Genomic DNA, 25,139 nt, shown 5'->3' with positions numbered 1-25,139 from the left:
ATCCTTGAACATCATTAGTGCTGTGGTTGTCCTCTGCTACGTTTTAGAAGCAAGCATTCATCAATAATAATTGTTCAACCGTTTGAACAGCGAATAAATCACACACAGATCCATTCCAAAGCATTTCTCTGCCAGCAAAATCCGTGTTTTTGCATTGATTGCAAAAAAGACGAATTATTATTTTTTTTTCAGTTTCGAGCTGATTAAGTTAATGTGTTTATTTTTGCTCATGCAATTCCTCATTCAAAATCATTTCTTTCTACATGTTTCAACGTCTGGAGACATTGAAACGATGTAACATGACATGCAAGTCTAGTTCTTTGTGTTGGATTTCATCAACCATCAAGCTCATTTGTCATTTTTTGCATTGCTCTTAAAATATATATTTTAATATAGTTTGACGTTATGTAAGCAGATGTTGAATCGCATTACTGAAAAGATAAATGATGAATCGTACAAACCCAAGCTGTCTCATCTGTGACTTATTTTCAGGCTGCCGTAACACTATAAATAGACTCGTAAGTCGTAATTCATTTGACGAGATGAAGGTCGAAGTGAGAGAAAATATATCATTCCACTGCACAGAGCTTTCTAATTACAATAATTTATCATTGGCTTATCAAGTTCAATGAGAGAACTGCGTCGGCTTCAGCTCCTTATGCTATTTCATGGTGATCTGCAAATTGCCGATTCATCAAAGTTTAATAGAACATTGCAGAGCTTTTCCCTGTGGAGTTGCCGCGTGCACACAAGCGTTTTGAGCGCCTGTGTTTTCATTGTGGACTTGTGCCCTGGCGCATCTGTCATTCAAAGAGTTATATTTTTTGTCAGATATCCATCGTTTTACGTCGGTCTAACATCGCCTTTCCGTTTTTTTTTTGTGTTTCAACTTTTCCGGTTCTTGTTTTGCAGAATCAGATCACAGTAAATTGACAAAGATTGTTGTTTATTTGATGTTTTGTGATGTCGAATCATTGTCATATGATCGAGCCTGCGCTCTCAGATTTCTACATTTTATTTACTATTGATAGCTGTGAAAATTTTGGAATGAGATATTTTCTCAGCAATATAGTTGCGTGCCTCGGATATGGCCCAGCGTCCAAAAACTGATTGCTATACTTGCAAACAGTCATCAAACACTCTTTGAAACCTGCTTCATCAACAAGCTATCGCCAAACTTTATTTCATTATGACAATGTTCCATGAAGAATTAGTTAGCAATGTAAACAACTGGTCACACAGCCTTCTTTGTTGACCACACAATGATTGTCCGAAGACGTTGAATCAATGCATAAAAGACGGATATTGCTGCTACTGAAAGTAGGCTGCATGTGACATTGTGATAGATATATTAATTGTACTATGATTTTTATTTTCTGCACTAAAATTTTGAAAAAAGTTGTAAAAGTGCGTCAGCATTTTGTTTCTGAATTGGAAACGACTTTCTGAAATAACAACAATGAAGTTGTCCAGGTTCTTGCGCGCAATGAAATTGTTTTTGTTTGAGCAGCAACGCCCACTTTTGTTGGTAACAGGAACGACAGTGAGTGAGCATTTAAATCGGATGTGATTCAAATCAACACATTTGTGACTTGACCTAGGTTCAACGTTGACAAACGTGTCCACTAGCGAGCTCTGTCAACAGAGTGTTTTGAGTCAACACCCGATCCCCTCACTGCTTTGTAAATGAAGTTATTCCCAAATGAGAAGCGATGTTGGCAATGAAAGATCAAGACTAGACCCGCGCAAGGTAGATTGTTGAAACTGCTGCTTCCGAGCCTCAATCGCCCTGCCCTGGTTTGGTCGCGGGTGTGAGAATAAACAGTGGAAGACGCATTGAAGTGGTCGAATTTGAAATCGTGTGTTTCGTGGCAAAAGCAACTGAAGACGAAAAGGTGTTTTGGTATAATCAGAAGAAACGTGTCAAGGCTTAATTGGATTTTTATAGTTACCATAACGATGTTAGATTTTAAGTCAAATCCTGCTTTTTTATTTGTGACGTGACGCACAGTCATTCAAATAGAAAATTCTGTTGATTTGAGTGGTAAGCATAGTCGGTTATAAACTTTATGAGAATGGTTAGAAAGTCGCAATCGCCAAGTCAATTGTTTTGATGTTTTATTTCAGTCTGCTTTGCATCTTGAAGCTTTTTATTTGTGCATTGGTTCAACCATTTATCTATCGGTTTTATAATAGCTCGATTATCTTTGCTTCTTTGAGAACAAAATGCACAAACTTCTGCACATTTTGTTCTGAAAAGTTAAAAAAAAATTTTAGTTTCAACCATCAGTCAGATATAACAAAGAAAGCTGAAATTCTGTTCTGTTACTGATGTTATTTTATTATAATATTTCACAAAACAATTAAAGATTGTTCAAATCTTTGAATTTCAGTTGACTAGTGTGTAACACGCAACTGCATATTATGTGACTTCTAGACTGAAGAAAACTTTTTTTATTTTGAAGACATTAATGTAAGTTTTCAAACTGCAGCCGAATCGTGTTTTAAGTAATTGATTATATTTTGAGTACCTACTAGTTCGCAAGAGCAAAATAAAAATCTTCAAAACTACTGGGACTAGAATGTGTTTTCTGATAGTTGTTTACCGTTATTCAACAGCGATATAGCACACAGGTAACAGCCGACGACTTCTTATTACCTGCTTATTGAATATAATAAAGTCAATTGAATTCACTTTGCAATTTACTTTAAATCCTTTTGTTTTCTTTGTGGCGGAAAATAAAAGAAATTTAATCGATCAAATAGGCGAAGGTTTAGTATGCGAGTATGAATTTACGTTGCTGTAACGATAACGAACGTCAAAAAAAAAAGAAAAAATCCGCATTTTTTGGTAGCTGGCGGGTGGCTGTTTGAATGATATATGGCACAATTCAATATAAAAAAGGAATGTGGTATCGTATTACGAGCTCGTAGTTTATATACCGTTGCTGGATTGTTGGTTCAGAGGACTATATAGGCCTACAGTTTTTTATATGGTAGTAGGGCTACTCAGCTGGCCAACCGTGGCCTGCATCCGGGCCTTGTGAGTGTTAGATGCAGACCTCTACGGTCTTCTGATTTTGGCTTCAAAGTCTGTATGTACGCCAGAACAGCGCTAGTTATGTATTGAATGTTTATCAATTGCCTGCTTGCGTAATATTACGTTGCAGCAAAAAATATTTGCAAGTGGATAGATGCAGCAAAGTTTTAGTTGAGATGAATTGGATTACAGAAAAACGTAACTGTGAAAGAAGTATTCTGTCATTGTACTTCAGAGAACTTTTGTTAAATGCGACTGTTTAGGATCTATCTTCATGGTCTTTGCAAATGGCAGTAGGTACAAGAATTCTTATCATGCATGGGTCATTGTGCTGTTGCGAATTTGCGTTTTTATAAGTGTTGCTGCTTTCAAACGTTTGCTGAACGTTAGGTGTTTTCTGCATTTTGGGCTCTGTACTTTTAATCATCTTCACTAAGCGTTTTCACTGTATATATTTATCTTACTGTTCAAAGCTTTTACAAGTTACGGAATCCCTTCTATATTACTTTTTTACAAACATAACTGCAGCAATGCAATTTCAACACAGTAACCTCAGTTGATTAATGCCCTCTGTATCTTCGATTGATTTCGTTTAAAGCAACTTGGAAATCAACGTATGTCGAATCACTGTGATACGGACGCACTGTGCTGACTAAAGCTTTTTCTGGACTAAGCATTTTGTTTCAAGCCAATTTGTTTCAGTTAGCAATGTTTGACTGTGCAAACAGACAGTATCTTATCAAGTGCAAAGAACAATGCTGAAAGAAAAGTCTGGTGGTTAGAATCGAGGTACAAGGAACTTAAGGAGGCGAGTGTAAGAATCTTTTGCATAGAAGAGGTTTCTAGCTATTTTTTTCTTTATCCAGATCATCAGCATGATGTTGTGTGATATGGTACATGTCGTTTTACTGCAACAAATTGCAACTATTTTGCATTGACCAGAATGTCGGAAAATTTACGGCCAGATGCCCAAGTCGCACTTAGCTTGACCTTGCAATATTGAAGTGTAGTTTGCAAAGGCAATTGTAGTTTTAATACTGAAAATAAAAACATGTGAGTTTTAAAAAGTTTGCTAAGCAATGAGTTCAGTTTCTGCATGTTGAACGTCGTGGTTTCTATGTAGTTATCACCGTCTACGTACAATTGTACATCCAGTTTGTGCCCAAGAGCAAATTTCTTAGCGTAAAGAAACACAAACCCTATGACCACAATAACTAGACCTACTTCGTACGGGATGTTTGCTTGGCACACTTGCACGTTAATCGTAAGCGTAACTTTGCAATATTCAGCATTATCCAAAGGCATTCTGTTTCTAATTGTTTCCACAAGGCTTGTTGTGCACAAGTTCCAACATGCTTTAATTGGTGAAAGATTAACAAACCGTTTGCCTTGTTTTTCATTCTCAGAATCTTTTCATAGCTTCCCAGACAGCAAAATCTGTCATTTTTATACCGATTCAATGTCTACAGACGTTGAATCAATGTAATAATGACGAGTTCCGTTGGCATAGCTTAAAGTTTAGTGTCCACTCAACAAGGTAGTTCTCTAGCAATGGCTATTTCGTTACATTTTTATGACTTTGATTGAACGTCAAATGTTTTTAAAAATTAGTTGCTTTTGGTCATTATAAGGAAACAAATGTGATTTCATTGCTTCGCTCTGTAGGATACAGCAAATCTATATAAGTGTGTTGCTAGAGAATAAATACTATCAACACTACGAAAAGTGCTTAATGCCAAGCAAAAAAGCCCAGCAGAACGAATTATATCAAATATGTTTCTAGTCACCTAAAACCTTCACAGGCTATTTATCTTAATTGGGGTTATCAGAAGGTTCTTATTCCAATAGAATATTGTTTTTTATGACCCCAATTGACGTGAAACAGGCTGCAAAGGTTTTTAAGTGACTAGCAATTATATTTGATGTAACCATGTTGGTATTTTAACGTCAATTCAACGGCGCTGAATGATAAATTGGCAGAAAGTATATTGAAAAGGATACGTTGCTATGCATTGCTGCTCTTGCTGCGAAAGCATAGTATATGAATATGTCTTTAGTATTTACATTAGGCCTGCATTGGTTCCAGCTAGTAAGCAAATAAATTCAGCCCGGTTTAGAAACTTGTCTGATTTATTGATAAATCTTTCGCCGCGGTAATGACTTCATCAATAAATTATCGTGGTAATTTTAGTTACTTCTTATGTTTAATCGTTCGGGTTCATCCTAAGGATCCTTGTGCAACTTTTCACCCTCAAAAAGACCGAAGAACCAGGACAGAGGTTAAGAGATACTAACGTCTATTTCATCACTCATTAATTCCAAATACTGCTATATCAAACCAAAGGCAGAAATAACAACTTGGGTGAGATCAATAAAGTTTTAGAGTTTTTATGAGGATTTGGAATGATCGATAAAATCTTTTATTGGTGTAGAAATGAGTATCCTATTGGATTCCTTCGATTTCTGGTGTGTTTTTCAGTATTATTGTCACTGTTCTATTGACTCATTGCTCACTACCTAGAATAACAGAACGTGGAAGTGGCCAACGGGAAATTTTGTATTGAATGTCTTTCATGCTGAGTCATTTATTGCAATATTATGGACAATTGGACACATCTCCAAAGTACAAATTAATTATTTACGGACTAGATTTAAACTCGTTTGTTTTCCTGGTATTTTGTAGCTTTTACAAGCTTTTGTAAATAAAATTGTAAAATCATGTCTTCTTTCCTCTATATAATTTGCATTTTTGTACATTATCATCTCGTCACGTTAAAACAACACAAAAAAGTGAACACTTTGGTTTAATTTCATAAATCATTTGATCAAGGTATTCCACCAAAGTTGTATGTACATTGAATAAACGTATTTTATTTAACACTAAAATGTTTTAGTATGCAAAATAGCCCAACTGTAGCCTTATTGACTACTTTTGTTGCTGTGAAATCAAATAAACATTGATTGTGTTTCATTTGTTTCTATATATTTTTTTAAATGCAAATCGGCTGCCAACGTTTTAAGATTGGAGTTCATTTAGGCCTAGATGTTGGTAGTAGGCCTGCTGTAGCCTACTAGCAATTCTGTGAAATAAGATTTTTATGATAATTACAAATTTTTATCTGGCAATTTACAGTACAGTACTGTAGTTTAGTTAGACAAATGGTCTGCGCTCATAATCTTACGTACGAATATTTATTTGCTGACACTACATACAGCACAAGTGATATTGTCGATAGAGCTCAACCTGACTGGTAACGACTAGAACATCACACGCCCAGGGCGAAAGAGAAAATTGAATTGAGTCCTGTCTTTGTCATGAGTTACCATGTGGGGTGGGGGGACAGGTTATACCTGGGACTGGTATATAAGTCCCCCACCCCCACCCCCCTTGGTAACTCATGACAAAGACAGGACTCAATTCAATTTTCTCTTTTGCCCTGAGCGTGTGATGTTCATAGTCTTTTCCAACCTGACTAGTCCAAAGATCATGGAAAGGTATTTCCACTTTTTCATGTTATTCCTCGCATAAATGACAGCGGTGAAAGCCTCCAATTCTTCAACAGTGGGCTTCCGTAACGGTGCATTTGGTAATGTGTTAGTTTGAAGTTCATTATACCTCTATTCTCAGCAACGTCATCAAAATCTTGACAAGGAAGATTACTCTGTGAAGCGTCGGGTGCCAACACAATAGTAGAATTGGGAAGATGTTTGGATTTGTAATCATTAGTCATTAAGGCCCCGATCGAACGAAATAGAAGATGCCAGCAAAGCTTGGTTAAGAACTTCATACTAGACACCATAGTGCAACCTTGACGGATGTTCGATTCACACTCAAGTCAGACCGTCTGAAATTCTTTCCAAGTTGGAAGTTCGATTCCCGCTTAAGACACATGGATATGCACTGTAACTGATGATCCCAAACAAGGTTGAAACTAGAGTATGACGTCTTTCACTTTTGTTCGATCGGGGTCTGAACAACTCAACGGTGTGGATATTTTCCTTTTTGTGACTTGCGTTTACTGCAGAATCAGGATGATCCAGTTTCTGAGGAACAACGTTTGTTTGAAATTCATTTCAAACCTGACTTCACGTGAGCACCCAAGAGCGCAATGAGATGAACGAAGACCAGGATTAAGATTGCCTGAAAATACTTCAAAATCATCATTGGAATAATCTGAATCCAGTTCAGCGCTTAAGTCGTCAATTTCAGACTTCCTGTCCTCACGCCCAGATACGTACTCATAATTTTCAAGAACTTCATCTTTTCCGTAACGTTTTGCTACACCTCTATTGCAGCAAATTCTTTAGCCTACTGCAGCTTAGAAAAATACAGAAAAAATGAATGTACGATAGTCAGTAATTTAGGACAGAAATAAAAAAAAAAAACCAGGAAGTTAAGTATAAAAAAATCTGGCGACCATCACTGCCTCAGCAAACAGTCAAAATAACTACATCAGGCAATGAAGAAAATTTTGATCATGTGGCCCTTGAACAAAAAATATCCAATCTAATTAAGTTTACAGCTTGATTAAGTCACACAAGGGCACTGGTCTAAAGTAATAGAAACACAGCTGTAGGAACGTTCACATCCTCAAGTAGTCAATATGACTACGTTGGGTAGGCCTACCCTTGTGTTAATAGCTTTCTCAGTGAGGTCACCTCGCATGGATGCATGTCAGCCAGCAAAAGTTCTTTACATTGTTTCAACATCTAGCGACGCTGGAACGATGGAAAAAAGGTAGCTTTTGCTAGCTGGAATAATTTATCCACACCTTAACAACGTCTTGCAATAGCTGCGTAGGCGCAAGCATTAAGTAAGTCAATTAATTGTTGGAAGCAGGTCTGACCTTTCTATCAATTTCCTTGCAGGTGTAGGCTGCATTGCGCAGATAAGTTGTAATAAGCCTTTGCTGGTGCTTACATAGAGTTTTTCCTAGCCGTTGGAACGGTGTGTTGGAAATGGCAAACAATTTTACCTCATAAGGAGTTTTGATCTTTTTCTCCCCGACCATCAACATTTCCATTGCCATCATGTCTTCTTCAAAGGGAAATCATCATTTTCAGCATGGAGAATCTCAAGGTAAGCTATTGATTTCTGTGTCTGTGCTAATATTGGCTTTAACGCTGCAAGAAAACTTGTACAACATGGCATGTTATTTCTGATGTGTTTGTGTCAAGACGGACTATATAGTCATGGCCTCTATATAGTCCGTCTTGGTTTGTGTTAAACGATATTGAAGATTTAAAATTAACTGCTGCCACCTTATAAATGATACTTTGGATTTTACAGCGACTTTTTTGTGTTTTGACATATGTTAATTACGGCGTCAATCATACTCCATGATGAGACAGTACATAATACCAGGCTTAAATGGCTTTGCTGATACTTTGGTCTAGTGCTAGACCTACAACTGCCTTGCCGCTCGCCATTTGTTTAAAACAAAAATTAATCTTCACTTTACGCAAGTAGATTCATAAATAATTAATCGAATGACTCTAAAAATAGCAATTGTTGATCTGGCCGTTGTAGATGTTGTAATACAAAGTGGTGGGGATAACGCACATTTTTCAAAATTATTTGAACATTCCAACGCTTTTGTTGTCCAGATGGAAGTTTCAAAAAGGCAGAATAATTTATTACAAAAAGAGACATCTGTCGAGGTCACATAATACCAGGAAATATAAGCAGAGAAAGGCACAGAAAGTTTTTACGAGTCACCCCAGCGTGAACCCGTTTTGTGGTGTATATCTCACGTTGTACGTTTTCACTTTTCAGATATGTGCAGTGTTGAGGGTGTTCGATGCCCCCTTTCCCCTAGAAATACCAACTTAGAAGACATCATATGATGTCGAAATTGTTCAATGTAACACTAACATTTGTTTTAATGCAGTTTTTGTTTTTTGTAAATGTTAAAAATAAACCTCAATATGTTAAATTTTGGTCGCATTACTTGGCTTCGTATGCTCATGGTACAAAAATACAAACTTAACACAACTTACCGCTTTTCTTAAAGCATTTGCACAACAAAACTGTTAAACTGTGACATCAAACAGACACGGCAAGAACTTTTGGGTTTCAATCCAACTATTTTCCAATTTATGCCAAGTTTTAAGTGGTCTTCAACCAAGTTGCTGACTCCAAGTCGGTTAGATCATTACCAGTTCTTGATGGCTGATGAAAGTAACGTTAATCTAACGTTCCCTGACGCTCATCAACCAATTAACCATCACCCATTAATCACAAATACGTACCGGTAGCGTACATTGTTGCCAGTTTTGATCCTATCCTTTCCTGCTTTCTTGATCGAGACGTGGCGTTTCCTGATTTCACTTGTACAAGTAATCAACCAACAACAGGCCACGGGAACCTCTTGAGCTTGTGACGCGTGGGTTGACCAGAAATCTGTGATAAAGATGGAAATTTTTGTAGGCTGGCACGTGCTGTGGCCTAAGGTCCATACTTTCAGCACTTTTGAAATTAGTAGTTTTCCTTTTCGTTTTCTCCGATACTGATTTTACTGTCTGGTATATTACCTTTGGATGTCTAACATTTTGATTTGTGTAATGCAGTTTATGGGCAATTTCGGTTGGCTGGAACCGGACAGCAAATCAGTCGTTTTAACATTGATTCAATGTTTTATCAATGCAAAAACGACTGATTTTGGCTTTGTACTCGGCCAACAAAAGTTCCCGTTTTTGTCAGTGCCATACGATGTAAAAATGTTGCCAAATAATATAATAATGAAAACTTGGCTGGCAAGATATTGGATGAATATTCTCATCATCTCCAATCTTCGGTAGGCACTTTAACAAGCAGATTTCTAATAAACCACGAACCAATCAGAAACTACGCTGTTCATGACGTCATCAAGGTTGCGTTTAGGAAGAATAAAGAAAGAACGCAAATTATAGGTAAATTAAATCAATGCTTTGCCATCGGTTGACTTGACGCATTGGGTTAGGGCGGTGGTAGTCATTACATTGACGTGGGTTTGATTCCCACCTCTGCTATAGCTCTTTTTTTTTTCTTTAATTACCAAACAAAGTTCAAAGTAATAATTAATTCTCTGGCTGAATGCTGGGCTGGAATGGTCACAATTGGACAGACAACGTAGCATCTGATTGGCTCGTGGTTGCATTGGACAGAAGTCCATGGATTGGATATCTGCATGTTAAGTGCCTTCCCCAATCTTCATCATCATCTCCAGGTGGACCTACGAAAACAAAACGCTTTATCGCCTCGCACGAGCCGAAAGCCATTTTTATCAATTTGTTAAAAAAAAAAATCTATGCGCCTGGAGGCGTACTTGCACTTATATTTATTCTGGTACCGTAGTCCCATAAGTGTAGCCATGGCCGCTTTCAACTATCCAGTTCGTAAGAGTCATCTTTTTACATCATTTCAACCTCGCTAGACGTTAATTCACGTTTCTAGAGTTAGTTACGATGTTCACTGAAGAAAGGAATTCAATTCCAAAAGCATATTTTGCTTGTTAGAATATTGGTGATTTTTATACTCTTGCTCTGTAAACGTTCCTTTTTATTTGTAAAGTGAAAGGCGTTTCCAGTACCACACGATTTCTGCAATCTCTTTTACATCATGGGACTTGATTGTTGTAAATATTTTGAACCAACATTATATATTCTTAAAAAATTATGTTGAAACAGGATGTTACGTTTGTCTATGTTTGCTGACAACAATATTGTCTTTGGTTTGTAAAGAATGTGAGCGTGATTTTTTTTTTTTTGCAACTTTTTGAATACATTCAGGTTATCTGGATCCCATCTTCAAACAGGTCGGGACTTGGGAATCACAGGGTCACAGTCGCTTCTGCCATACCACTATCAAATAATAACAAAAAGTTTATATAGTGTCACTTCCAAAGTGCAAACTATGCTCCTGGGCGCTGTACATGACGATAGTGATAAAATAATACGGTACTTTCAGTCATAATTTTCAGTAAATAGAATGTTTTCAAACGAGTATTTAATTTGTTTAATTTTCAGCTTTCTTTACACAAATAGGTAAACAAGTCCAGCAACTGGCAGCAACAGCTAGAAAAGTTATACGTTTTTAATTTGCAATGTGGTTTTGAAAATGTTCATACAATACTTACTGGATCGTGAGAAAAGCTATTTTGATTTCACTTTCCATAAAAAAGGCTGACTACACTACAGTAACATGCAGAAGAGCAAACAAGTGAAAGATATCATGTTTAGTTTTCTCTGCGATGACAGCATGCAATCCGAAGTAACACAGTTGTGATACCACCTTAACCAGAAAATCAGTCTTACCTTGCTTCAACTTCTGCAGATGTTGAATCAACGTAAAAAAGAACAGATTGTTGGCTTAGATAGCGCAATAGCTGATTATTTTGCAACAGACGAGAAGCAGCAACAGGCTATGACAGTCGTCAGTCAGTTGTTAAGTTCAATCAAGGAAGTCAATTTCTGTGTGTACCACGGCGAGCGGTGTGTACCTTCAAGCAGCAAGTGGATTGCTTGGGTCCTTGGGTGTTGAACCGACGCGTTTCTCGTCGTTAGTTGGACGTCTTCACTGGACATGCAAACGATACTGATTGTTAAAATTGACCTTTTTTTCAAAGCTAACTTGGAAAATTTATAAATATTATATATATCCCCTTTGGTATAGTTTTGATTTGGATTTTTGAAATTTTGCTGGTGAAGCAGCGGCTAGATTTTATTAAAATATTAGCTGCGTTTAAAAAAGAACCTATTTGCTTTCGGGCGTTTTTCTGCTTTCAAAGGCATTCAGACTCATGTTTCTTAGAATAAAGTAAAGGCAGTTCCGTTTTAAATAGATCGCAGATTAGATGGTGATCGATAATTTCTTGACAACGACCGTGTTTTCATTAGAAATGTAGAGATCGACCTACACCAAACATGCGTTTTTGAATTAAAAGATTGCTTTACCGCAGCTGGGGTGTTACACTGGAAGCTTTTTTTATTTTAAACGTTACAGAAATGGAAGCATTTTGAAGTAATCAATCGAAATATTTATTTCTTGTATCAGTGTTTTTCAGCTTTTTTATATCTTAATAAGTATATAATAAGTAAACAATATCAGTCAGGTTTGGAAACTTGTACAATTTGACAAACTTTATTGATTAGTTTTGAGATGCTCTGTTTTGTAAGCAGTTACGAATTTAAGATAAGATGCAGTCTCAGCTTGATTAAGATGTTGAAAGCTTTAAAATTTAGTCAGGCCAACTACAACATGGGATTAGTTGTTGGTAGGCACAGTGTTGGTAGGCTTTCCGAAAAGGTTGACAACCATGTGTTGTGCTACCTTGTTTGCTAGGGTTTTTTAAAGCATTATTTTATTTCTTATTTTTATGTAGTGACTTTTAATTCGCAAATATCTGCTTGCTATCTATAATTACTTTCCAACGACGATCAGAGGAACACTGCAGCACAGTTTCTAAATATAGACGTTGCGATAAGATATTATCAGCAGTAACTTAATTGCAGATTTTGATTAAGGTTTGTGGAAGCAACGTTTTGTTGGAAAGATGTCAAGAAATCCAGTTGGTACAGAAAGGTTGTTTAGCAGAAACAAGCTAGTATCAGTCAGTGAAAGTGGTTGTCTTTCCAACGTAGTCTGTTCGTGCTTTCGGTGTTAGTCTAGCGACATTGTTAGAAACTGACGTTTGTTGAATGCAAGACATGCAGGCAAGCACTGTGTGTAAGTCGTGCCAGAAGAAGCAAAGGTGATACAATGGCATAGTTGCCTATGCTTACACACTTTTGAGTCAAAATTGGAAGGTGATATAATTTCTTTCTACATCCGGCTTTCACATCTATTTCTAAAAAAAATCTACGTACAGAGATTACAGGTGGTGCTACACATCTCGCTCTGCATACATAGTTGGGGTAAAAAAGGTGAGTCCCATACTTGATCCAGGCATCGAGGGATGAGAAGATGAGGTTTTCACTATACTAAGCCTTTCACTAACGAGATTAGGGTGGCCAGTTCCTTTCTCTCGGCCGCCTTTCCTTCTTCAACTACACTCACCCAAATTATTACACCCTGAGTAGAGGTGAGCGGGTTTGTCAACAACCAGCTTAAGCCAGGAGTCGAACCAGTTTTGCATGATTGGAAAGCGAGCGCCTTATCCGCTTTGCCATCCCACCGACATACCTGGGATATAATGTGATGAAAGATTGTCTTTAGACGTTAAGTCAATGTAAAAAAGGAATTGTTTTCTGGCTAGAAAGTGTTCTGCTTTCTTGGGGTCATGATAGAGATACTACGCTTGCAAGTTTATTTACACAATGGCTAAAGAAAAGCAGACTAACAAGTCACTTTACGAGGAAAATTTTTAGGCATCTGCTGTCGAGGTGTGGTCACTTTGATAACTACTTTCTGTGATACTAATGATTACTTTCGAGAAGCTGCACATAGGTGCGTCGTATAATTAACATGCGTACAAAACATATTATTTTTAGCGTTAATTTAACATTGCCAGACATTAACCTTACCAAAACCTGTGATGATTTTTCTAATTAGTTCAGTTAAGTCAGACCACTGCGTAATGATATCCTTGTCTACAGAGCACTAGCCGTAACAACGGTTATTTAATGCTTTCTTATATGCCAGTGAAGCTTAATTACCATCTATCGTTGAGCCATTTCAGCATGCTTTATCAACTACACGATTTCTGGCTGTGGAATAGAGACACGTTTAGTACGAAATAATTATCACTCTGTCTGCCATCGATTTAAATAGAGTCATTTTATTTAGCCGATTGTAACCATTAGGTCACCTTTTTGTGTAGCTCCTTAGAATGTCTTAAGTTTTAATCAAGTTTAGAGTGTTATCTAATCGACTAGTGTTTTGGTTGAAAGTTTTTTTTACGTTTTTATCAATTTCCATTTTGAACAAAAGTGTCAAAAATTGTTAATGGTAGCTTGCAAAAACACAACAAAAAATTTTTTCACTTGGTTTCAACGTCTGCAGACGTTGAAGCAACGTTTAACAGGACGGACTCGATGGCTTGGTCAGTTTTAGAAAGTTTTTCCTGAATGTTGCTACGTGGTGACGTAAAGTGAGGTGAAGATGCGTCAAAGAGCGCCATGGTGTGACAAGGTTTCTCTAGAAGACACAGTTTTGTTATTTTGCAGCATTATCAAACTATATAGCCTATATTTTTCCATGTGCTAAGTCATGTGATTTGATCGTCATAAGAACTGAATCTGTATCTATTCTAGTTTCATCATCAATATATTAACATTCTGTCAAATGTCAGTGCAGATATGAGTAATCAGATTTTGCTTTGTGCAAGGAAAGCGTATACTATTGTACTGTAGTTCTCTTACTGAGTAAGCTACACCTTTCTGTAAGCTGAATTTCTCATCCTGCAAAATCGGCCATGTTAACATTGATTTAACGTCTGCAGTCGTTGAATCATTGTTATAGTCTGCCAATTTTGCTGTCTGTCTTGATGTAAATTTGCTGCGATAAATTTGACATGATTTAAATCGAGATGTGCTGATTACGCTTAACAGAATACTTCCATCAAGCACTCAATCGACATATGTATTTTTAGTTTTTTAGCAAAGGCAGAGTGCTTCGGTTTGCAGGAATTCGTAGTATTGGATTTTTGATGGTGTTGCGTTAGTTAAATGTCAAAATTTGTGATTCATCACGGACTACACGTTTCTTTTCTCCTTGTTTACTAAGTTTTCTCTTCATAAACATAGCCGACCCCAATGAGATTAATTTTTAAGTTCACAAACACTTGCTGTGTGTACTGTGGCTGAAGTGTTGCTTCAAAGACAATCAGAATTGGCAAAATATTTCCACATGGTGGCTACTAGAATACGATTAGCGTAGCAAAGTCCAACTTTAAGTTTCGATAAATTGGTACAGTTTCAGAAGACATGTTGACTTCAAATTACAATTTGATGACAAGTTTCACTGCTGCTGTCGTACAAATGTTGTCGCAACAGCTTTTGCTAAATATTTTGCAATTTCGGTTTTGCTAAATCTTAATGGATCTTTCTCTATACACGAGTTGCTAGGCATCCAAGTTAGACAATATTGAATGCGATTTCTATTCATTTTATCATGTGTTCTACGAGCTTTGTAGCGAGGATTTTCTCATTAAAGGTTTATTTTACTTATCTCCAAACAAGCATAAGGTCAGACTCTCAGACAGACTTGTAATAGTGTAACATCATGAAAAAAGTGTTTTGTATTTTGTCTCAGCGACTCTGATTTACAAGGAGCATGGCTGAATGGGTTAAGAAAAATGCAATCGCAGTGTAAACGTTGACTGCTATGCTAATTTAAGAAAAAAATAACTTGGCAAAGAAGTAACAGAAGGTACAGTCAGGCGACTCAATAAACTTCAAATTAATTAATGAAATCGCGTTTTTGCATTTCCCTCCAACAACTATAGAATATTGTCACTCATGGCAGAGTCGAATTCCAGGCTCGTGATGCTACTGCAGCTGATTTTATCGGTTGATTGGCTTATTGGCATTAGGGCTACTCTATTGAGACTTTCAAGCAGATTGCCTCCTGAGTTAAGTTCTGCACTCAGAACCCAGACAGCTAAATTCATCCTTTTTTTTCCCATTGATTTAACAAATCAATGTAAAAAAGACAGATTTTGCTATCGGGAAGGGTTAAATGGAGCCTGGCAAAACTTTTGAGTGCAACGTTTCTGAATCGCGTTATTATAGCATTGGTTAACGCAACAAAAATAAGGCTAGCATAAAAATCTGTGACGTCAAATAAGGCTTGATTTACTGATCATTCACACCTGTGGAAGTTAAAGAAAGGACACTCTTGAGCACAATGTTTGCGCTGGCGCAAATACTACTTTATAAAAAAAAAATTAACTTCAACCTGTGTTAGTGGATTGCTTTCTTCAAGCAGCGCCTGTCTTCCTTTTGAACTACAAATAACTGGATATTTATCATGGAATTAACAAGAGTCATGGAAATCGGTGGAAAAAAAATTGCAAAATTTGGACTTTGAAATAAAAATTAGAAAGAGTTCTCTGAAGACGTATTGGCCAAGTAAAGCAATTCAGCTGATATCTTTGCTTAAAAATCCTTGATTTGACTTTTGAAAAGAACCGAAAAAAAAAATGCAATCAATGTGAACTGTGTTGTTGATTGGTAGATTTGTTCCCATCGTTGTGTCCAAGTCATTCAGCGACTTGTCCAGCGACATTGAAACGATGTGAAAACTTTGGTGACTGGAGTGCGTTATGCAACGTCCCAATATCATATTAAAAACTTCATAATTATCTGAGTCGTATAAACAAGATTTCGGATACTAATTGACCTATACAATATAGAAATTAACCGGGATACCCAATACCCAAGTTGCCCTTTCTGCCTTGATTCAACTTATGCATACGTTGAATTATTGTAAAAGGGACCACTTTTGCCAGCTGGGAACAAACCAGCATGCCTAATAATAAACGATTCTATATATAGCCTGTGAGAAATGGTTCCCCTAAAGCAGCTGGTTTCCAATAATATGTGTACAGATATTGTCACACCATAGCCTACTTCGTAGCGTACGCTCGCTGATCAACCATAAGGTGGTTTTTCAACTTTTTATTTGTAGCAGTGTGGTTTAATCTCAAAAACAACTTTTCTCTTGTTATGCAGGCCACCACTCTTGTGCATGTAGCTTTGTTTACAAGATTTTAATTTTCCTGGGTAATAAGTTTGTCTCTTTGATAGCTTCTTTAAGGCACCTCGCCATTCAGAACACACCAAAAGACATGTTTTTGAGAAGCTTCCTTCCCAAACACGTAATATTTAAACTCATCACAAATATTTTGGAGTGTTCCTTTTGTTTAGCTTTTATGCTTTCACTTCGTTGCAACATGATTCATTATGTCTTTAAATATCTTTATTGCGACATAATTTCCTTTACCATCGCATGTACTGTTGTATCACCGGTCACAGCTGTACCAGTCGTGTCACTACCGTTGCTGTATTAGCCTGACAGGCTTGTTCAGCAGTTGAAAAGATTATTCAGTATTCAGGTTGACAGTCAAAGTGATTGCAATGTAAATCTAAGCAGTGTTGCCATTGTGTGATCTTTGATAAACAACCAACTTTGGCGAGGCGTTGTTGTTTGATGTGAATTAACGCAGGTTTTTAAAGGAAATTCCTTGTCATGTTCTGTGGTAGATATAATTGTATTGGCATTGACAGGTTTGTTTTGTGCACACATTCGACTTAAACAAACGGTAAAAATTTAAACAGCCTTTGTTTGAATGTTTTTTAAAACTTTTGCTTATGCGTCTGTACACGTGCGCTTTAAGGTTGCAGATTAAAAGCTGCTTAAAACTGGTAAGATACAGATTAACCAGGACTGATGATGTTTTTGTAAGGTGTCTCATTCCCCTGTCATCGTCGTTCAATGCCACAGGCGATACAAAATCACGCTGCCAATCACTTTGAGAAGCTATAGCTATGTACGCGCCAACAATTAAATGAACATTAACATCAAACACGACTCATGAAAAGGCATTTTAGTTAAAAATCAGATTCAAGCTGGTTGTTAAAGGTTCAGGAGAAAGTCAGGTCTTCATGCTTAGTGGTAGGTTTAATTTTCTTTAATTTATTCAAGGTACAGTATAAACACAGCCTCTGTAAGGGACAACTACCACATATGAGATTAACAATTTTTAGGTGTATTGTACTCTGAATTTTGATTAAAAACTGTAGAGTCTAGAAAGTGTGGTTAAATTTGTCACAACATTCTGAGCAGTGTTTTCAATTTTGTTTGTGCTGTAATTTTTTTATCTGTACAAAATTTGCTGTTTAGTGCAAGTAGACATGACAGATTTTATGTCTGTCAAAACATGAACGTATTTTTCAAGTTTGAAACATAGACCTATTTAATTGTTAACGATCTTCCCACTGGACATCAGGGCTTTTTGATGAAAAATGTTCCTCTTCTGGAGGCAAGTTCAATCGTTCGACTTATTGTGGTGTTTTGGTTGTTTTAATTTTCAGTTGCGTAAAACCAGCTTGTACATTTGAGAAAAAGCGCAAAATAACGCTCATTCTGCGCAACCGCAAGCTGCTTGGTAGACTCATCTATTTTCAACGTGACAAATGACTCACTTTCATATCTCCCAATATCTGCCTGTGTGTTGTCGACTTTGAATGACTAAATTTTAAGTTCGGGCGGTTCCCTAAAATGAAGCTTTTAAACATTCTGCCATACAGTTAACCAAATCGTGCTTTCAGAAGTAAACAGTGATTAAAAAGAATCAAGAAAAGAGAATTGATTTGTGAAGCTTTGAGTGACCAAGGTTTTCAACGTTGTGTTTTTGTCTGTATAGTTTGTGTAAAACACAAATTAGTTGTATGTTTGTTCAGTGATTTGTACAATGATTTATGTATGTCATACATGTACAACTGTTTATCATACATTTTGCAACTGCAGTAGCAAAGAATCTGTTGTAGCAAACTGTAAATCTAGCTTTTTAATGGTTTTTCTGCTTCTCCAAACTGAATCCGGAAGTGAGGATAAAGCTAAAACGGGCTATAAAAGACAGATGCAGGAAAATCTGTAAAAGGATTTCCCATTTGTGAAAAACGCTTCGCAAGGCCATTCCCGTATAGATGGGTAGATAACGAAAGGTTTTGTTTATATGTTTGATTTGTGGTTAAATTGCATGCAATCTTCACACAGCAGTAGCAAATGTTCGTCTTCAGCATTGCAGTAGAATGTTTCATTGAAAAATATCTGATGCCAACAATTTACACTGCAGCGTTGTGGGCGTTTTCGCCTGTGAGCTGATGAACGATTTTAATACATGTTGTCAGTTTCTAACATTACCATGTACCATTTTTATCGCCAAATTTACATTTTGTGTGTGTTAGCACAAATAAGTGTATTGTATTGTATCACTGTTAGACAAAAAGATTTCGTTGTTCTTACAGTTACTTACCCAGCATAGTTTAATTCAATTTGTCATAGCATCTGCCAACAATGCTGAAATGAATTCTTTGTCTTTTTTTTTCATTTGTTGAAAGCTAACTATCGACTGACGAAAATTTCATTCATTCTTGACTCATTTCTTCGAATTGGCTAATGTTCACTGCAGCTCCAGTGCCCAGCTGTTATAAATTGTGTGTATGTATCAACTTTTGAAATAGATTTTACGTTTTTTAATATCATTCTTGGATTGTCATTTATTGTTAATTTTGTAGATAGTTTCTACTATTGGTGAGACGTTTAGGTATGTCAAAAGTAACTTTACTTTGAACACTTTCAGGTCTTCTTCACTGTGAAGTTAAAGGGCCAAATATGTCATCTAATGACGCTCCATGTTCATCTGCACGAAACAACGGTAAAGGTACGTTGCTTAAATGCATTTGTTAAGTTACAACCTCGTGCATATTAATAAATCTTTGTGTATTGCTATGGCTAGGAGTTATTTTTTTTTGCATATGGGGTTGTTTGTGAAGCAGCTTGAAATATGCTTTACAAGTCCAGTCGTCTGCGCTTGCAGACATGCCAGCTATGTTACTACTAAAATGCTTGGCTCTGGAGTTCCTCAAGGGGTGGTTTTGGTGCACGAAACTTGGTTGTGCATTAGAAAGGGCTGATGACACATAAAGAGAATAGAAACCGTCACTCTTCATCTGCTTAGGATTGTGATAATTTGCATTTGTGTATTTCAGGTTTATAAGAGACACTTTTAGAAAATAGCCGTTCAATCCATTTGTGTGTTGTAATGTACGTTCCAATCTAAAATATGAATTACAAAATTTTTACCTTGCTTTTTTTTGGAAACATTCAGTTCCCGAAGCAAATTCCTGTAGTTCGCCACCTCTGAGTGCAAGAATTTTAAAGCGGATTCGGCCAAAGTTTTACAAGAACAACATTAACAGAGAAAACTGTAAGTTGCTAAAAACCATCCTTGGTTTGGTTTTGCGGTATCAAATTGGAAAAAGTTGCATTTTTCATCGTTTGAACGTTGAAACGGTGTCAAAAAAATAAGTTTGCCTGTTAATGACCAGATTTTGCATCTAGAAAATAAACAGATTCTCTATTAAAGCTTTCAGCAAGCAACTCAATTTAATAAAAATTCAAGTGTAAACTTGAAAAATTACAAAATCTTACTTGTTTCAAACCCCCTTTCAATATTTCCCAAACCAGGGTTTTAGCTCTGCGGTTAATCTGGAACTTGATCGCGGTTTGTTCCGTCCAGCGGTGACACCGTGTGAGAACTTTTCTTTGTGTACTTCCCAGTCTAGATTAGATGTCATCTTTTCGCTCTGACATTATTCGGTCAAGCTTGTCTTCCATTTTCGTCTTTGAATCGTTCAACCTCAACCTTTTGTGACCGGATTGCGACTTAATTGTTTTCGTTCTATAAATAAAACTTGATTTTCCGAAAAGTTGTCGGGTAAAACTGTCGTGTGACAAATCTACGACCTCCTAATGTGAACGACCTTCTCATGCAGCAGTGTGGTAAAAAAAAAACCCAGTGCAGCACTGTGGTATTATGGAATTTTTATGGTATCAAGTTTAGAGTAAGTCTTATGAAAGATTTACAGCAATGATAAGAACTGCAGAGGTTTTTTTTTTAAAACAAATATTTTTTAATATGCTGCAATCGGTTACACTATTAGGCGTGTGTAGGCTATAAAACATTAAATATTTCACGTGCATGAAAATGTGCGTTTGTTCAGTAATCATCGAAGACTAGGACTTTGGGACTTCCATTCGTGAAATGGAAAGGACATCATTGTATTTTTAGACCATGAGAGATTCACGTTTGAATGATCGAAATATACGTTTTTTATCACGTCATTTGACATTCAAGCTTGGTGAGACAAAACGTCGAGATATTGATTTATCTTTCTTTTGCAGCCAACAGCATTCATCTCTCGCATTACACTACCACATCCACCACCAACAATCACCATAGAGGGAATCACGTGAACAACTGTTCTCCTGCCAAGCCGGCATCCTTGCACTCTTCTGTGACGAACTCTCCGAACGTTTTGAGTAAAAAAGGAAACTTTACGATTCGTCACCGCTTTGATGGCGAAGGCGAAGGGACTGCACAGCCCTTTACCCCTATCAGTCAACCCCAGGATAATGGGAATGTTCAATCTTCTATTGATGTCGAAAAAGAACGATTGAACGAATGCGGAAAATGTTGTCAACGGTAAGCATTGTTTGACACTGGCTCCAGATTGGATTCTATATTCAAAAGTTAGTAATACAGTACCAGCTTTCTCAAAAAAAGGCGCTTAACACGCTTTGTTTATGACAATTCAACACAAAACGTTCGCTCATGTGTACAAGCAAAACTATTTGGCTAAAATTTGAGAAGCACTGCAAGTACGGTAAATCTTTTCTAATTTTGGCAAAAAAATACTTGGGAATCATTGCTACTGTGCGCATGGCAGTTTGTTAATAACAAACCAGATATCTTTTGAGGCGACGTATTTCTGTCGTTACTATCATCAAATTATAATTGCAATCTAAAACTTCAACATATTTTTTGTTGACTTCTTCATGGACCATGTAGGCGTATGTAAAGTAACTGGGTGTCGCAACGGAATCAGATTTGGTACTCATCAGCCTATGACAACGAAGGGACGCGTATTTCCTGTTATGGAATCGTTTCTGCTGATGATGACAGAATAGCGTTTGATTATTACTGATTTAACTAACATAACTATTACTGACTAATCTAGGTTACTTGGAAATAGGTTAGTTCACTCGTGGACGGACTGGAATCCAAACGCTAGGCCTCATCTTACACGGCAAACAGGATTGCCATATTGGCGGTTTAAACGCCAAATTTTAAAAATATGAGCGTTTTTTGGCAGGCTACTTTGGCAATTGATACATTTTTGTCGTTTTTTAATTTCTTTCAGCATTCTAAACAGTTTAAAAAATTGTTTTTATCAATGCGCAGTAGCCTATTCACAAAACATCAGGTTTGAAAAGGTAACTTTTCCCGAATCTTGATGATGCTTTTCATAATATTGTATTTTGGGCTGATTTGTCAACAGCATGATTAGTCTGCCATAGTCTAAGGCAGTGCTTCTCAAACCCTGGGTCGCCGTTTCATTTGGCTAGGTCGCTGTAAGATGTGGTGGTAAAAGATAATGTCTCTTGAGTCTTGAGCAAAGTTAAAACTGCCTACCACTACTTTAGTTTTCGTAATTTCTACTATTCAAACTACGCCGCAGGTTTCACCCGACGAGTTTACCACACGCATTTTGCGGTGAAGTAGTACAGTAGTACACAACAGTAGCCTACACACTAGACTAACTTGGAAGAAGAATTTTTATTTTGCAAAGCTTTAGAAACAACAACACGAGGTCGAGGCGAAGAAATCTTTGCTTTGGTCGCCTCATTTATGAATGAAGAGGGGTTAGAGTGGATAAAATGCTCCAGTATTTGCAGTGATGGAGCTCCAGTTATGCTCGAATCCCGCGAAGGTTTTACTGCTCGTGTGAAAGAAATTAATCTTAATGTAGCCTACTCGTCAGTCACTGTTTCATCAAACCAAAGGAGAGAAATTGTCTTCAACCTGAAGATGAAATGAGATTGGCACTGAGCAAGATAGCTCCAAATTTTGACAAGTTGTTGAAACAATACAAAGTCAAGGCTCATATTAATCAAATTCGACATTTTGTTGTTATGTTTAATCGTGTTATATGAGTGTGGCTCATTTTTTCATGCTTACAAAACGTTGTGCGAAACGTAGTTTTGGAAATAGGGTCGCCAAATCTTCGCTATTAATTTAACCTTAATTTTTGGGTCGCCACAAATAAAGGTTGAGAAGCACTGGCCTAAGGTGTTGCGACCGTGCCATATTTTAATCTGAATATGTATTTAAATAAAACGTCAAGTTTTGGTGACATTTTCTAAATATACAAAAATAGCATCATTCTAAATTTGTTATATTACAACATCGATAAACGTTGAAACATTGCACAATTGTCTGTATTTTTGATGAGTTGTGCGCATTTACGTATGTGAAATTAGTCTGTGTTTAACTAAAGCTGTCTTACTGCTAAGTCAAAGTTGCATAGCGCATAGTTGTAACAACGTTCTTTTAACATTGGTGCTGGTTGAAGTGACGTTTCTCTGTCGTAGCTTTCGTGGGTTAATTCCCATGTGTTTGACACGCGTTGACCTACAGTTGTGTTTACCACAAGTCGTTCGGCCAATCACGACTCGACGCTTGTAATCAGCGGCTGTGGTGTTCTGTGTACACGAAATCGAATTGAAACCAGGGAAAGGGCACCTTGTTTATTTTATGGAAGTTCTGGGATCTTATACTTTGAGAGCACCGTTTGATTGGCATTATCAGAGAATCCATTGGTAGACAATTGGGGTCATTTTACCCACTCTTGCTGGCATGAGAAACAGTGGACGCTATTCGGATTTGCCATAAGAACACATCATGGATTTGGTTGCGAACATGATTTAAAACAGAACAACCTGCCAGAAAAAGACTTTTTCTGTTGCGATAAGAAATAAATCATAAGATTTACGCACATATGCAAATTATTATTGGCTCCATTACGTCGAGCTAAGTGGACTACCAATTCTCCTTTTCAATTCGAACGCAGTATCTGTAAAGAATGTACGATTGAGATTTTGAACGGTGCGTTAAATTTACAAGCAGTTGACGTGAGCGGTCTTAAAATGTGATCAAGCTACCCCACTTCCTTTGAATTTCTAGTATATTTACGGGATCGTTAATCACATCTACATTTAGGTGTTATTGGATAACGTCATTAGATGTAATTGCACTGTTGTAGAGTAGATATCCTGTTTGCGGTTAAATTAAACTCAAATTCATCAATTTGTTTGCGCTTTTTCTTCACTTTATTTTAAAACAGTCACAACTGCGAATTTGCGAAAGGATTTTGCTTGTTTTTTCGGTAGCGCACATACGATCGTATTACTGTTGTCAAAATAGTTTTCAAGTTATTTCAAAGCAATCTAAACACAGCCAACAAATCAGCTCTTTTTGACGTTGATCCAACGTAAAAAAGGATTAATTTGCTGGTAGGGAAACATTCTTGGTGTTCATCCATTATTTTACGCAAAATGAGTGAAAAAACACAAGCCAAAACTGCAGAGACCACATCTAGTTTCAGCTAACGTTTTTCAGTGTCTATTTTTAGTGTTATCAATCACATTCGCTGCTATAACCGTTACAAATCAGTTTTGGACTCTTGGAGCACTGTTTCAGAAACGTTTGCTAAGCGCGGATTCAGCCTTTGCATTTTCAACTCCATGTTTTTTCTTCAGCTTGACCAAACGTTCCGACTATTTTGCTCCTAAATTTCTGGAGATCTACCCTAAGTATTTTTTTAGATTTTATGCGATGTACAAATTTACCTATTTATTTCACAACTTTGACATATCATGTGACTGAAATGCAGCACCTACCCACCCAGCATCTCAGTCCTTTCTTTCATCGTCCGCATCGATTCAAAGTCTGCAAACGTTGAATAATTATCAAAAAAACGATTCGCTGACTATGTACTTTTGATATGCATCTTCTGTTGTGGGACAAAGGATACAAAAAAATGTTTTGAAAGCGACCTACTTGCAATCATAGAAACAAAGCTTGCGTTGTTTACATCATGGACTTCTAAATAGTAGAATCTGGACTGGAAACCGACTTTACGCTGTGTACAACAGTTGGCCAAACAGTTGGTACAACAGTGGGCCAACAGCCAAGTTTAGGGTTAGTTACTAAGGTATCCAAAAACCTCCCTTAGCGAATAACCCTAACTCGTACACTCGTACAGTGCTGGTACTGTACGAGAAGGGGTGGGGCAGCAACCGAAAAAGCACTAAAATAAGAACTGGTAACTTTTTGGCCAACTGTTGTACACTTCGTAAAGTCGGTTTCCAGTCCAGATTCTACTATTTAGTTCATGGTTTACATTAACAGGCTACACGTACACAGGCAGATCGATTGCTGTGAATCCTTTACCAAGATTTAATTTGCAAGTTTGTTCTTGTTTTCTGTCACGTACTGTGATGTTGCATCCCTTTGTTATTCTTTAAAAATCATCTATCCCAACAAGAAAA

At 37.0% G+C, this 25,139-nt stretch overlaps 1 protein-coding gene across 2 annotated transcripts in view; it reads left to right on the top strand.

Moving 5' to 3' along the window:
* Window positions 1-7,983: 7,983 nt before the first annotated feature.
* LOC145779208 (adenylate cyclase type 6-like) overlaps window positions 7,984-25,139 on the top strand; it is a 40,212-nt gene continuing 23,056 nt past the window's right edge. For both annotated transcript variants that reach the window (XM_082590742.1, XM_082590743.1), the window contains exons 1-4: window positions 7,984-8,120; window positions 19,327-19,407; window positions 19,855-19,953; window positions 20,931-21,231. In XM_082590742.1, coding sequence (XP_082446868.1) covers window positions 8,072-8,120; window positions 19,327-19,407; window positions 19,855-19,953; window positions 20,931-21,231 — 530 coding nt within the window. In that variant the 5' untranslated portion in view covers window positions 7,984-8,071. The remainder of the gene's footprint in view (window positions 8,121-19,326; window positions 19,408-19,854; window positions 19,954-20,930; window positions 21,232-25,139) is intronic.

This window comes from Aplidium turbinatum, chromosome 11 (assembly GCF_918807975.1).
Source record: "Aplidium turbinatum chromosome 11, kaAplTurb1.1, whole genome shotgun sequence".
Taxonomy (NCBI): Eukaryota; Metazoa; Chordata; class Ascidiacea; order Aplousobranchia; family Polyclinidae; genus Aplidium; species Aplidium turbinatum.
Note: the sequence above shows the minus strand (reverse complement) of the source record. Positions and strands in the feature narration are given on the sequence as shown.